At 35.4% G+C, this 14,297-nt stretch overlaps 1 protein-coding gene across 2 annotated transcripts in view; it reads left to right on the top strand.

Moving 5' to 3' along the window:
• The window catches only part of DYNC1I1 (dynein cytoplasmic 1 intermediate chain 1), a 215,259-nt gene that overhangs the window by 20,651 nt on the left and 180,311 nt on the right, over positions 1–14,297 (top strand). For both annotated transcript variants that reach the window (XM_081932257.1, XM_081932256.1), the window contains exon 5: positions 10,423–10,538. In XM_081932257.1, the coding sequence (XP_081788383.1) occupies positions 10,423–10,538 (116 nt within the window). The remainder of the gene's footprint in view (positions 1–10,422; positions 10,539–14,297) is intronic.

Raw genomic sequence — 14,297 nt, 5'->3', positions numbered from 1 at the left:
ATTGCTCACCTTTTTCTGGTGTGCTTTGTTTTCTTAATGGGGATTAATGTTTATGATGCTTGAAATGATGAAGGTATATTTTATGCCTTGTTTTTTAGCCCTGAAATTATTTAATTAATTATTTTGCCATTTCATCGTGTCTTCTCTACATTGCTTTACATTTCATATCAAGAAATCTTGTTCAGTATTTCTTTACTTAGACCATTCCCTTATAGTAACAGTTTAGTGTCAAGATTGCTCTTTCCAATTGCTTGTTGAACACAAACGTGATGACTATTGGAATGATATTGCAATTAATATTTCTCAACTAATTACTATAGCTTTAGAAATTTTGTACATCTAATTAATTTATTACCTGTACAAGACTAGCCTAATTCTTAATAAAGTTCTATATACATTTGGTGCACTGCAGTACCAAATACTTTTTTACATCTTGGTGTCTTTTGGTCTTTTGCTTCTAAAATCCTCAGTGATCTGCAGGTCAGAGATTTATAGAAGGGAACTGTTAAATAATATTAACCTTGTCTGGTTGTATTTTGCTTCCTAGTCAGGTTAGATTTTATTCAGGTTGTGAACTGATATAATATACAATATTGTATTGCACAAAAATACCAAAAATGCTCTTGAAATAATAAAGGATTAAAGAGCTGTTTATTTCCAGAGAGGACCCATGGATTACCAATTCGAAAACTAGATTTCACATACCTCACCAATTTATGGTTGCTTAACTATATCTTACTAAGGAAACCTTAAGTTCATATAATTTGTTGAATCATTTATAATAGTTTATTATATCAGTGTCTAAGTTCAACAGAATTCTAAGTCATAATCATTGAAACACGATGATGCCTGAACATGTCTGAAACCAAAGAATTGTTAACATGACTCAGGTTTTAACTGGGAAACCTTTTCAGGTTAATTAGATTTAGGATTGAACATATAATGATTACAAATACTTGTGCATGGGTATGAAATGCCCTTTCCCATATCTCTGATCAGTTATAATTAACTCCCCTAAAATAAAAAGAAGCAATTTTAAAGATGGAAGAATTGAGCAAATTCTCATAATTAAAATTAGCTAGTTTCTCATTTCCAAGCTTAAAGAAGCATCTTAGTCATCTTTAAAACAATTATATAACACAGCCATTTCTATTTATAAATGATGTATGTGGGTCATTTCTAACCCCACTGACTGCACGAAGTATCACCACAGATGGGATGTATCACTGTATCTTAGTAATATGCATCTATACCACGCATAAAAGACTGATATACAAATCTCTTACATAGTTCTGTATAATCTTTGCCTAAAATTCTGGAAACCTGCTGCCCAGTGATAATAAACAAAATGGAGCTGTATTAGAAATATTAGTGAATGGCAGTTCCTAGCTTTCTTCAACACAGATTTTACAGACTAGGAAGCTAATTGCAGGATGATCATAGATTGCCTAATGCTTTTTTTAAAAAAATTATAATATTATATTTTAATATAATAACACATATTTTGTGGACAATGTATTACTTGGGGGTAAATCTTTTTAAAACAATACTAACAGTAATAATACAAATAAGTATGCATAATCCTGATCTTCCAATTTCAACAGTAACATTCTCTCTTTCTAATTCTTTATCATTATTCCATTAATTCATAATAAATAAAGCATAAATAACATTTCTTTGCACTATGTATTTATTATCCCCTACTAAGTTACTAATATTTAATGTTTTGAAAAGTACTCATTATTCCACCATAATTTCAATATCCGAAATGTCTAGTACTACCAATAAAGCCAAATATTAACAAAATTTAATCAATCTCAGGAATATATCTCAAAATCCTCACAATATCTAATCCTGAAAATTTTAAATTCATAATATACACACTATTAATATTAATAATACAATTAGATTACCTAACCCTACACTTCCACCTATTAAGCTTATTTTATTTTTAATTATAATAAATTCTATTATCTGTTAATATGTATGCTACATTTCCCTATTTATATTTTCTATTTTTTGAATTAATATATTTTATCATCATCCATCATCTCTAAATCATTTTTGGAGTTCCATCATTTATTGACTTTTAAATCAGCCTTTTATTTCTCTCTCTTGGAATCTTATAACTTTTAGATGTTTTTATACTTACTGAACATTCCATTCAGGTTGACCTTTGTCTCTTTCTGCTGTATTATTTGAACACCCATCAGTAAGACTTTCTTTTTTTAAAGAGAGTTTTCTTTTTTTCTTTAAATCTTTCTTTTTTTTTGAAGAGATTTTTCTTTAGTTTATGATCTTTAAAATTGTTTAGTAGTTTACAGCCTTGTAATTTTCCAATTACATAATCTTTTCAATTGTGCAAATGCTGTCAAATAGCCTTAATAATCCAAATCCAAATTAATCCACTAGATTCTTTCAATCTTTCAAATCCATAATCCAATAGCCAGTTTCAATAAAATTTAGTTATTTGCAATTTAATTCATCTTAGAAATCTTCAAGAGGAAAAAGATATTTGTCTTCTAGAATAGAGTCAAGGTCAGGCCGCCTTCCAGATGTTATACTTTCTTCTATTTTGTGTATTAGATTTTATGTGTATAGGACCTCACTTTCATTAACGATAAGAATTGCTGCTTCATTAACACTTGGAGATCTTTTCAAATTCTTGTACTTAACTAAAATCTTTATAGTAAGAGTTGGAAGTTATATCACCCAGTTTCAATATTCTGTCCACAAACCACTCCAGCATCAATCTTATAGTCCGGGTTGTCCCAACTTGTGATTGCCAAAACTAGCTGTTGTCCCTGCTGCTCCTTTGCACCTAATGAGGAAATTACAAGTTCTTCATGGTCCATGAAGCACCTCTCCTTTCTTCTGCACCCCTAAAAGGCGGCTTTGACCCCGTAGAGTCCCTTGACAGTGGTTACCGGCTGGATTTTGCAAAGCTCGTTGTAACCACTAATTTCCAAGCTGTTTTCGCCACGGCATCAACTGGAAATCGCCATGGATTGCTTAATGTTATGCTAAACATCAAGTCTAATTAAGTTATAAGGAAATTAAGCTACACATTCCCATGTGCTGTCTTATATGGCTGTCTTCTTTATGCAATATCATGCTTATGTCCAGGTTAGTTGCCTATTTCTAGACCTGATTCAAAGTGTAAGTGTAACCCTCATATCAAACATATGCCCTAACATTTGGCCATATAATGGAATGAAGTCTTATCCAAAACTAGTAAAATTGCCTACATTTCCCTTAGTTATTTATAATGGGGTATTCATTCTGGAGGCCTGTTTTCTTCTCTCTCACTTCCTGAGATAATTAAAGTCTGGCAATGACAGGAAACAGTACTTTCTCTTGACACAGTTGTCCATCGTTTGATGCTCTTCCTAGACAGATTTGGCATCCTTCTTCGCTTCTTTCAATTCATTTCACATTCCATTTTTGGCAACATTTTCTTGTCACTTTCTATCTGGTTTTCTTGTCTGAGTCAGTCTGAAGTTCTGATTTGATTGTTCATTTTGGTTGTGTTGTGCTGATGTCTTGTGCAACCGACTTTGACTGTTATCAGATGGGAAGACGGAATATTCACGAAGATAGTAATTAACCTCAGGCACTCAGAAATAGGTTAAATGCTGGAAACTAGTACTTCCAAGAGAAAATCTGAGATTTAAGTCCCTAGCAAGCCTTCAAGATGATCCTGTTCATTTAGTAACCTCAGTTGTTTTTTTCCTGCTGAGGATTGTGTTCTCAAGCTCTTTCTCTAATGACACTGTAATGGTATCCTCTCTAGTGGAATATTGTTTGTCACTTGGGAAACTTGTCGCATTTAAAGAGGATGGCACAAAGGAGTAATGAGTGCCACAAGCAAGCTATGTGTATTTTTCTCTTTCTCCTAAGTAATGGGATGTTCTGGTATAAGTGGCCCCATGAGACTCACAACTTTCAGTTGTGGTGCAGATTCAGAACTCATGCTGTTGAGGTCATTAATGAAACCCCTCTGTATTCAGTGAAAGTTCATGAAGATTTATAGTCCTGATATGCTGCAGTTCTGTTTCTGATTCTTAGAGCACCCAGAATCCAAGGTTTTTGGAATTTCTTTAATGCAAGTTTTATTGAAATGAAGGGGTCTCCCCTGCAGCACCTATTTATTTCATTGAGAACTACTTTTATTGGATTTTTAGTGATGTTATACAGTAATATTGGCGGACAGTATATTTAGGATAGTTCCTTTAAAAAATAAATGATGTAACAATAAATAATTGGAATCAGAATGATTTTTTTGTTAAAAATGTCTCTGTTATTATTATTAAAAATCTGTTATGTTTCATAATATTTTTGTGCTTTTTATTGACATCTGTCCTCAAAATTTAAAACAATTTAAAGAAAATATTCAAATATTTAGGACTACTGTATCAGAAACCATTGAACATAGTAGACAATGTTTGTGCCACATTTAAGGTGATCTGAAATTTCTGTGGCCATATTTTCTTAAGAAAGATAAAGGACAAACCTGAAAAAGATGCACATCTGAAAGAGATTCATAAGGATAAAAAAAATATTTATGTTTATAACTTTGCCTTACAAAGGAAAACTCAAGAGGAAAATCCAAGAAAAACTGCATATTCTAATAAAAAATCTGAACTCAAACAATATATGTAAATTTATTTCCCTATTTTTCATAGGAAAGCCTGGGCATTTAGCGATACCATTTGTGTGAGAAAAGTTAAATGATAAAAATAAAGGACATAATTGACTTCGTGAAAAATAAATCTGCAGTTTGCTAAAGCAACTTATAATAAAAGACATACAGTCACTGTACTTGAAAACCATCTCAATTACCTAGTAGAGCAGGGATAATTTGAAAAGATTTCCAAGTCTCCTTTCTCCACAATAACTGGACCACAGCATCTCCCACAATTTTTCATGATCTCCTCCCTCCCACAAAAAAAACAGTAGCTAAGATGTGAATACTATAAATACTGATAGTATTTAGAAACTTTAAAAAAAAATCAGGGAGAGAACTTTCATCAGCTCCTCAGATATATCCATGGCTACTGTGATCCTGTGATAGATAAAAAGTGTGATCCTAAATTGCACAAAGTTTGTTTGTCTAGGGGTAGAGAAATCAGAACTAGCCTGAAACATTTGATTGCTCAAAAGGCATAATATCTGAATTCATAATATGCTCAGATATTATGCTCAAAAGGCACAACATCTGAAGAGAAGAATAGCAAACTACTGAAAAATGGATTTGAGTTTTGAAAACAGAAATCAGTAAGGCATATTTCAGTACACAGTTATGGACATCAATACTATGTCTACTCCTAGAGATGTATATTTATTAACAATGTTCAATTTCAGATTATATCTATACCTCCAAGGGAGATTTTTGAACAGCAAAACTCTTAACAAAATGTAAGCATGAGATTTGCTCAGAATGAAATGTTTTTAAAAGGCTTGAAAAAAATATGGCAAGGAAAATATCATTTAAGTGACTATTGACAAAAAAATTCCCCAGAAGAATTTGCTACTGTTGAAAAGAATTTTCCTTCACATTTATAAAAGGAGCTAAAGAAGGGTTTCTAACAATCCCTTTGTATCTGGACATGTTGATATATGTAGGGATAATCCACCAGGTAAAACGCTGAAAAGCAGAGCTGCCTCAATTATTATTTAGTAACTGTGTGTGGGTGTGTACCTTGAAATCTTCCAATGATTATAGTAGTAGTAAGAAAAAAGAGCATTCTTTTAAATACATGGAAAATAATTGTAGTAATTTTATTAACATTTAAATAATTTTTATCTTTTGTCTTGACCACACAAGGTTTTTGTGCTGCTTGTAAAGCATTGACATCTTGTGAGATGTAAAAGATATGGTTTTTTTTGCATCAGTACTTATGGAACTGCATCCTCATTGAGACTTTGGAATAGATTGCAATGATACATTCCTTGATAGATTATTCCTGATTATCTTGTATTGATTATAAGCCCTAGTGTGTAGCTATGTATCACATTTGTTTTCTATTTCATTATTGTATGGAATTATAATACTAAAATATAAGACTCTCAAACTTACTTTGGTAATTGAAGCAATGTACTTCAATTTGATAAAAATAATGGATTTTTTTTAGCATAACCACAATCCATCACATAATGGCTGGGTCTATCTTTTGGCTGCAAAATGTTTCAGTTTTCTGCCATAAAGTCCTAATGCCAATTCAATGTGCTATCTTAAGGCAGAATAAAAGGCTACTGAATCAGTCAGAATTATCAAAGCTTCCCCAATTTACATAATTACCCTTTGAATCTTGATTGCTATAATGCTGGCTGCAGGAATTCTGGGAATTGAAGTTCTTGCAGCTTAAAATTATAGAGGTCAAGAAACGCTTATAATGGGAAGCTTTCATCAATCTTTGAGGAAAATTAGAGAAATACTTTATGAAATAGAATTCAAAATGATATATAACTATTGGATTTCTAGATTCTAAAAAAGAAAAAGAAAAAATGAGTAATTTGGTCTCATAACAATCTTTGTTTCTGACCCTTCCGGAAGTGTTAAAAAAAGAGTTTTGAATTTACCTCCAGCCTTTTCTTACATAAGATACAAAACATCCCATTAAGAGCCAAACTCAACATGTCATTTATCACATCCACCTTATTCAAATTGTATTTGTCCCTTCTTCCATAATCATCACAAATTTCCAGACTGGGCTATTCACAGAATTATTGCCCACATTTTGTTCAGAGTATAAACAAGGCAAAGGTAGTCCTTGACTTATAACCATAACTGGAACCAGACTTTCATTCATTAAGCAATAAAATGAGATGTGATATGACCACATCGCTTACTGACGTGCAATCCCAACATTGCTGTCGTTAGGTAAATTTTACTTGTTGTTAAACAAAGTCTCACCCCTATTCAAGCAGTTTCAGGCTTGGTCCCTCCAGCCCAGAGCCTCTGTCAGATAGGGGACTGTCTCCAATTGCCCCATCTGCCTATCAACACTTCCCCCTCCCCAATTACTGCTTTGCAGGGCTTTGAGCAGCCTCAGAATCCTAGGGCTGCTTATCATGCCTTTGGAAGCTGCAGCAGCCTCAATCCACTTGCCCTCACTACTCTGCACTCCAGGATCCCTGTCACCCTGCTCTCTGCTACCCCGTACCATCTTTGCCATCTTCCTGGGCTTGTTGCTAATGAGGCATGTCTGGCCTGACTGCTGGGCCCTGCTAGGGCTGCCTTTGTACTGCAAAAAAACCAAAACCCTGGAAAACAAAAGTTGAAAGTAGCTCCTGAGGCACAGTATGTCAAAACACTCATTTGCAAAGCTCACAGGCCGTCTTGGGCTGACTTTGAACTGTTTTGCCCCCACCCCCTCGCCTTTTCCATAGTGCAAAGCCATCCTTGGATTCCTAAACTAGCCTATCCCAGCAACTAGAGCAGGCCCATCTTATCAGCAAGCGGGAGCTAGAAAATGGCAAAGGTCAGCTGGGGTGGCAGGGGGCCAAAGTCTATAAATGAAATGGGAGATAGCCAGGTGGAAGAGTTGAAATGCCCCTGTGGTGGTAAGTGTGGGAAAGCTACTAAATGCCTGAATTCCACTTGCCTGCTCCTTCTACTATATCTATTCAGAGTTCTTAACTCATTGCTGGCAGTGTTGATTATGCCTTAATCAAAATGTGCAAAATGTCCCATACATACCAGCACCAAAGGTTACATTCTGGGCTTTCTTTGACCCACTTTTTGTGTCTGTGGTACAGTCAATCATCATACAGCAACTGGTTTCTGCTTGCAGAATGCTCTTTCTAGAATAACCAAACTGCATCGCCCCTCCAGTGCATTTGAAGTGCTCACTTGTAAACAGTAACAGAGTTGGTAGGTACCTTGGAGGTCATCTAGTCCAACCCCCTGCTCATGCAGGACACCCGTACTAGGGATTTGAACCTTAAAAGATTTCCCTTTTGATTTATATGCTGTTGTAAAAACAAAGTGGGGGATCTGACCAGGTTTATTTTGTGTTGGGGTTGTTCATGAATAGTGGTCAATAATTAAATATCTGAAGTCCATTCTATCATGTTCATTATGTGTGGTTAAGCATAGCTTGGCAAATATATATTGGAAGCCTTCAATACTTGCTAGTATAATGTTTGTTAGTTTGACATATTCCTGCTCTTGTCTGATAAAGAACACTGTAATCCTCCATATGTTTTTCTATGGTAGTTTTGGAGCTGTGTTCTGTGCCTGTATAACATATTATGGCAAGTGATGAAGTGACTTCTTTTCCTTCATCCTTTCAGTTAATTCTGTGTGTTCTTTTCCGCCCACCCATTCCTTTGTCCTGTGCGGCTGATTAAACCTGGCTAGGACCCTGCAGTGGGACACAGACCCTTCAGTGCTCCAGCTTCAGTCTGACTCTGAACTTGGGTATATGTCCACTCTTGTTGTTTTGTGTTATAGTATGACTTCATTGCATGAACTGACTTCTTAAGTAGGTTTACTTTTTGTATTATTCTCTCCTCTATCCTGATTGTTGTGGTTGTTGTTATTAATAATTTTATTTAATTCTACTCAACTTTCCACATCGTTTGTTCAGTTCTGAAAATTTGGGAGGGGCCATATTATGCCAGGAAAATTTTAATAAGACTCTCTGAAAGGGTCACTGCTGAGCCATCCCAAATTTATTCAGATGTAGAGTTGTGCTGTCTGCTTTCACGGAACTCTGGGAGTTCTAGAATTCTTTTTGTTTCACAGGAGATGGAATGTTGAAGCAGCATGTTTGTGGAAACTATAACATGCATGTGGATTTAGACTAGCACCGTGTATTTCTCTAACGTAATCAGCATGCCAAATATTTTTCCCTACTATGCTTTTTGTGTTCATTGCTAGCAACATTCTTTTAATATAGTCCATCAATGTCTTTCTCTTTTCTTCTTATATAACCTTATTTGTGTGATAATTTTGAAAGTTACAGCCAATAAATAACGAAAGTAGTTAATCTTATTTAATTCTTTAATGTAAAATACTAATCTAATAGGTCTGCCCTGATTGTTTTTAACTTAAAAAGTTAAAATGTTGTAGAGCAAGTCATCAGATCTTAGCATTATCCACAAGAAAACCTTTGGATACTATTTCAGCCACATAAGTATTTGTCACATAGGTATTTGTAGGAAAAACAAAATAAAATATATAGCCACAATTCAGAATTTTTTTTTTCTGGAAATATTTCTGTTTTGTGTAGCAAAACAAAAAGCGGAAGGAGGAAGGTTAATGATAGGCAAATGGGACAATTTGGTATAATGCTAGCAGTTTGGATTCTGTAGATACTTTGTGACTCCCACCCTCCCAGCCATAGTCATCTGCTACAAATTGTAGTGACAGAACATATTGTGCAGTTGCATAAGTCATGATGTGACTTGGTGTTTTAATTCTTATTTCATCACTTGCCTCATCCCTTAGTTGCTTATGCTTATCCCTGCCATTTTATGACATGTTCCATAGCTTTGCCTTCTCTAAGATAGATAAATATGTATTATTTCTGGAATAAGGATAGGATAAATGAAATGTAAATTTAGACGTAATTTCATTTAATATGCAAGAGTTTATTTCTGAATGTAATGTTAGCCTATAAGAATGATATGACAAGGTATCCTGACTTGGAGAACACTATAGTGATTTTAACATACTCTTAAAAATATACTGTGTTTCCCCGAAAATAAGAGAGGGTCTTATTTTCTTTTGACACCCGAAATAAGCATTTGGCCTTATTTTTGGGAAGGTCTTATTATTTTTGAGGTAATAGGAGGTGGCGAGTATGCTCACTTCATGGCTGCTGCTGTATTGCAATATTTTCGGGGAGGGCTTATTTTCGGGAGAGAGCTTATTTTAGCTCAGTTGCTCAAAAGCCTGGTTGGGCTTATTATCCGGGGAAGGTTTATTTTTGGGGAAACAGGGTAAGTACTGGTTTATTTGCATTCTACATAAATAAATCTAGGAGTAATGAAGAATTCATATTGTACATTATAATTTGATCTTTTAGAGCAGTGGTAGTCAATCTATATGTTACTCCCAGTGCTCCTCACCAGTAGTCTGGTGTCCTGTTATCCTGGGAAATACAGCTTAGCAATGTATGAATGTCACAGGATTCTAATTCCTCTTATAATACTTCATGATGATGTTTTATTCAAACTAGTAGATAAAAAGGTCATACAAGAATTGGAAAAACTTTTCTTTTAAAGGCTGAATTGTTACAGAGATCAGTATCCTGTTCGTAGAACTTTTTGTTAGGTGCAACATTCCAAAGCAACCTGGAATGCAAGTCTTATTTCCCTGGTTTGCATGAATATTTTGCCCTCAAGGCTGACACCCATAGGGTTTGAGGAAACTTGTTTCATTCCTCAATATTGTGTGTGTGTTTGTTCTAGCCGCCGTTTACACAAGCTTGGAATCTCCAAGATCACCCAAGTGGATTTCTTGCCGCGGGAAGTGGTGTCCTATTCCAAAGAGACTCAGACACCGTTGGATACTCATCGCTCTGAAGGTAACTTTAACTTCTTATACTTGCAGGAGGAATTTTATTTCAGTATTTAAAAAAAAAGATATCACAATAATTTATACTTTGATCATAATCTATGTTCTTTATTAGGAATCACAAATCAACTTTTGCTGGCTTGTTTTAGAAGCAGTCTTTCTCACAGTTATTTGATTAATGTTGCTTGCCTGCTTGTTTCTGATAGAACCAAGTTTTAATTAATTAACTTTCAAGTTCATCTAGGCAACTTTTCCCTCTTTAATTTTTTGGGGGTTTTGGATGATAAACCAAATCCCTGACCATCACCTGCTTCTCTTTTAAGCCTTTAGATTAGTTGAGCCCCAAGTAACTAGACAGCAACTAAAATTAGATTCTTCCTCCCTGATTGTCTTCTTGCAATGGGAGGGCTGTGACGTAAGACCTTTTTTGGTGCCGACATTTCATCAGTATAGTCAATTAGCTGTTGTAGTGTTGTCACTTTAGAAGACATTCTGTTGGAAAAAACCCTTTTCTCATTATACTGTGTTGCTTTTACTTCTGCTCTACATTCCCTTTTGTCTGTACATATTTTAACATGTTCTGCTTCTGTTGAGTTTTGGAATTTAGGAGGGGGAGGAGTGTTTTTATGTTGATTATTTCTGATGGTTGAACATACTTTGTAAATCTGATTTTATTGCCAAGCTGCTCTTTGGTGAAGAACAAATGAGATACAACCTTTAAAATAAATTCAGTTTCTGGGACATTTGCCTGCATGCACTAGATTTATTTTCTATTATGTCCATGACCCCTTTGGCATTCCTCCATTTAGATTATGAAAAAGCAGTCATTGTCTCTAGATTTAATGGAAGTTCATTTCAGGAGGTGTCAGGGCTCATCACTGAAAATGCCAACTTGGAAAAAGATGATCTAAATATTTACTACCTAAGCTGATGCCTGAAACGGGTTCCAAAATGTTCAAAAACATTGTTTCTTCCTCAAAAGTCGGTATTGGTGAAATGAATGTGCTGTTTACAATAATTTGAATCTAACATAAATGTATTAATTAATGCAATTAAAAATTCTACTATGGAATTTGACAGATGCCTTTCAAAATCAAAAGCTTGGAGACAACTTTTCTAATAAATTTTCTTTAAAGACATTCATTCTATAGACTAACATAGCTTTCCTTGTACAGTGTCTGCAAGATTGCTTGTAGATTTTTAAAGGTGAGAATCAAGTTGTTTTGCAAGAGAAATATGATTTATCAAAGGCAGAGGCTTACTCTTCTATATTTCAAACATTGAGATTTTCAAAGGAATTTTATTATATACTTCAGAAATTTTCAAAGGGTGCCCTCTAGTGGTTCTATTAAAACTGACAAGGGGGGAAAATAGCTTGCAAATTGATGGCTGTAATACATGTGAACATAGAACTGATTTATCTATCTGGAAGGAGCTAAAATATATGGGTGAGAATCTCAAATTTTCTTCCTACCATATTGATTCTTCTTATACATGTACTTCTGCTTTGTTCCCAGAACAAAGTAAGTCTCCTTCTATAAAAACCCACGGGGAGGAAATTGCAGATTCTGAAAGTGCAATGTTATTAAAACTGGATCATTGTTTCAGGGGATTTCTTTGGTGACATTTAAGTTAATAGAGTGCTTAAATCAACAATACACTAAAGTTGAATTGGGAATACTGCATCCAGTTTGAGTCATCTTGATAAAAAAAAAGGTGTTGAGACTCTAGAAAGAGTGCAGACAAGAGTAACAGACATGATTAGGGAACTGGAGGCCAACCAGTATGAAGAACGTTTGTGGAACTGGGAATGTATAGTCTGGGGACAATATGATAGCAATCTTCCAATATTTGAGGGGCTGTTATTTTTCATAATAAAAATTATACTGGAGGATGCTTCTTTATAGCATTTGGTTTTCCATTTAATGAATTATAAACAAATGCAATGGCAGTTCAAGATTATATGGTGACCCCAGACCACATTGACTAATAGTGCCACTTCTCAACAATGCAAAGATTTTCATTTTTAGAATGATTTGAAAAAACAATGGAACTGGTACTCCTAAAGTTTGGTGCCCTAAATCAGAGCCTGCTTGGTCATCCTTCAAAGCTTGTCCTAAACAGATGAATTAAGAAGCCTAGGAGGTGTCAAGACCCTGCAAGCCTGTTAGGAATCACAGGCAGCATCTATAATAATTCAGTAATAGCAATTCTCTTGTGCTCGAGACATAGAAGAATTCCCTCCAACCTTTGCTAGTTAACAACAAAGGCTTTTTGAAGGACTGCTGTGGGAAACAGAGCCAATTCTCAGGTCTAAGATCATAATTAATCACCCCTTGCCTAGGACATAAGTGGCAAGGAACATAATTCCTTGGCCAACTGAATTTTGTAAAGAAAGCAAAGAAGGGTTACCTCTGTTGTGAAAAAGAATCCTGAAATTTCCATTTGCTTATTGCACTCCAGAGGAATTCTCTGTATAATAGGTTCATTGGCTTAGGGTTCTGTCATATGAACAGTGTAACCAGAGACGGTATTCAGCAGGTTCTGACCAGTTCTGGAGAACTGGTAGCAGAAATTTTGAGTAGTTCAGAGAACCGGTAAATACCACCTCTGACTGCCCCTGCCCCCATCTATTTTCTGCCTCCTGAGTCCCAGCTGATTGGGAGGAAATTGGGATTTTGCAGTAATCTTCTCTTGGAGTGGGGAGGGAATGGAGATTTTACAGTATCCTTCCCCTGCCACGTCCACCAATTAAAGCCATGTCCACCAATTAAAGCCACACTCACTAAGCCAAACCATGCCTACCAAGCCATGCCCGCAGAACCAGTAGTAAAAATTTTGGAATCCCACCACTGAGTTTAATGCAGTGTTACCCAACCTTTTGTGCACCGGGCACCAGGTTCGTGGAAGACAGAAATTGAATGGGGGATGGTTTCAGCTTCGCCATGGACCAATAAATGGTCCATAGCCTGAGAGTTGGGGACCCCTGATCTAATGTATGCCACCCATAGTCTCTTGTCTATGGTGGCAAGTAACATAAATTGAGTGAATGACCAAATAATAATAATTAGATGATGAACTTAGGAGATTCAGGTTTAATCTTCTTGCTTGTCCACAGTGCTTAATGGGTGCCTTTAAACCATTCATTATTTTTAAGTTTAGCTTAACTCACAGATTTGTAATGGGGAGAAAGTTAGGAAAGGCCCCTAGACCGGGCCTGAAGTACTTCTCAGTCCAAAAGAGTAAGTTCATTCTTCTAGTACTTATTTATACCTGGTTAGGATATTTCGTTTTCAATAGAGAACTGTAATCTGTTTCTTTTTACTCCTTCATATGTCTCTTTTATTGCTTCCTGGGGATTATGATTTATTTTCCTCATTGTTTGTTTGTCAATTTAAATATTCATCAAGGTTCCCGGTTCAATCCATTAAAACAAATGGGCAGTTGACATGCCAGATGAAAACTAGCCCCAGATGACGGATGATGGCTTTGATCTCAGAGTCTTCATGTCGGCTGCAAGTAATTGGCTCTGTGCTTTTTTCTCATCCTTCTGTCCTGACATTTGAAAGCAGCCCTGTGTTTTGCACTTGGAGATGACCCCTGTATATAAATGTAACCACAGTTAATTAAAAAAAGGGAAAAGAAGGAAAAGAAAAACATTTTCAGATGAGAAAAGTCCTACATTTCAGCATATCTATCTAGTTAAAGTTCACTAGTCGAAAAAAATTCTTTCATGATCTCAGTGTGTTAATGCAGGTGTTTCTTTACA

Source organism: Natrix helvetica (genome assembly GCF_964273705.1).
Source record: "Natrix helvetica genome assembly, chromosome: Z".
Taxonomy (NCBI): Eukaryota; Metazoa; Chordata; class Lepidosauria; order Squamata; family Natricidae; genus Natrix; species Natrix helvetica.
Note: the sequence above shows the minus strand (reverse complement) of the source record. Positions and strands in the feature narration are given on the sequence as shown.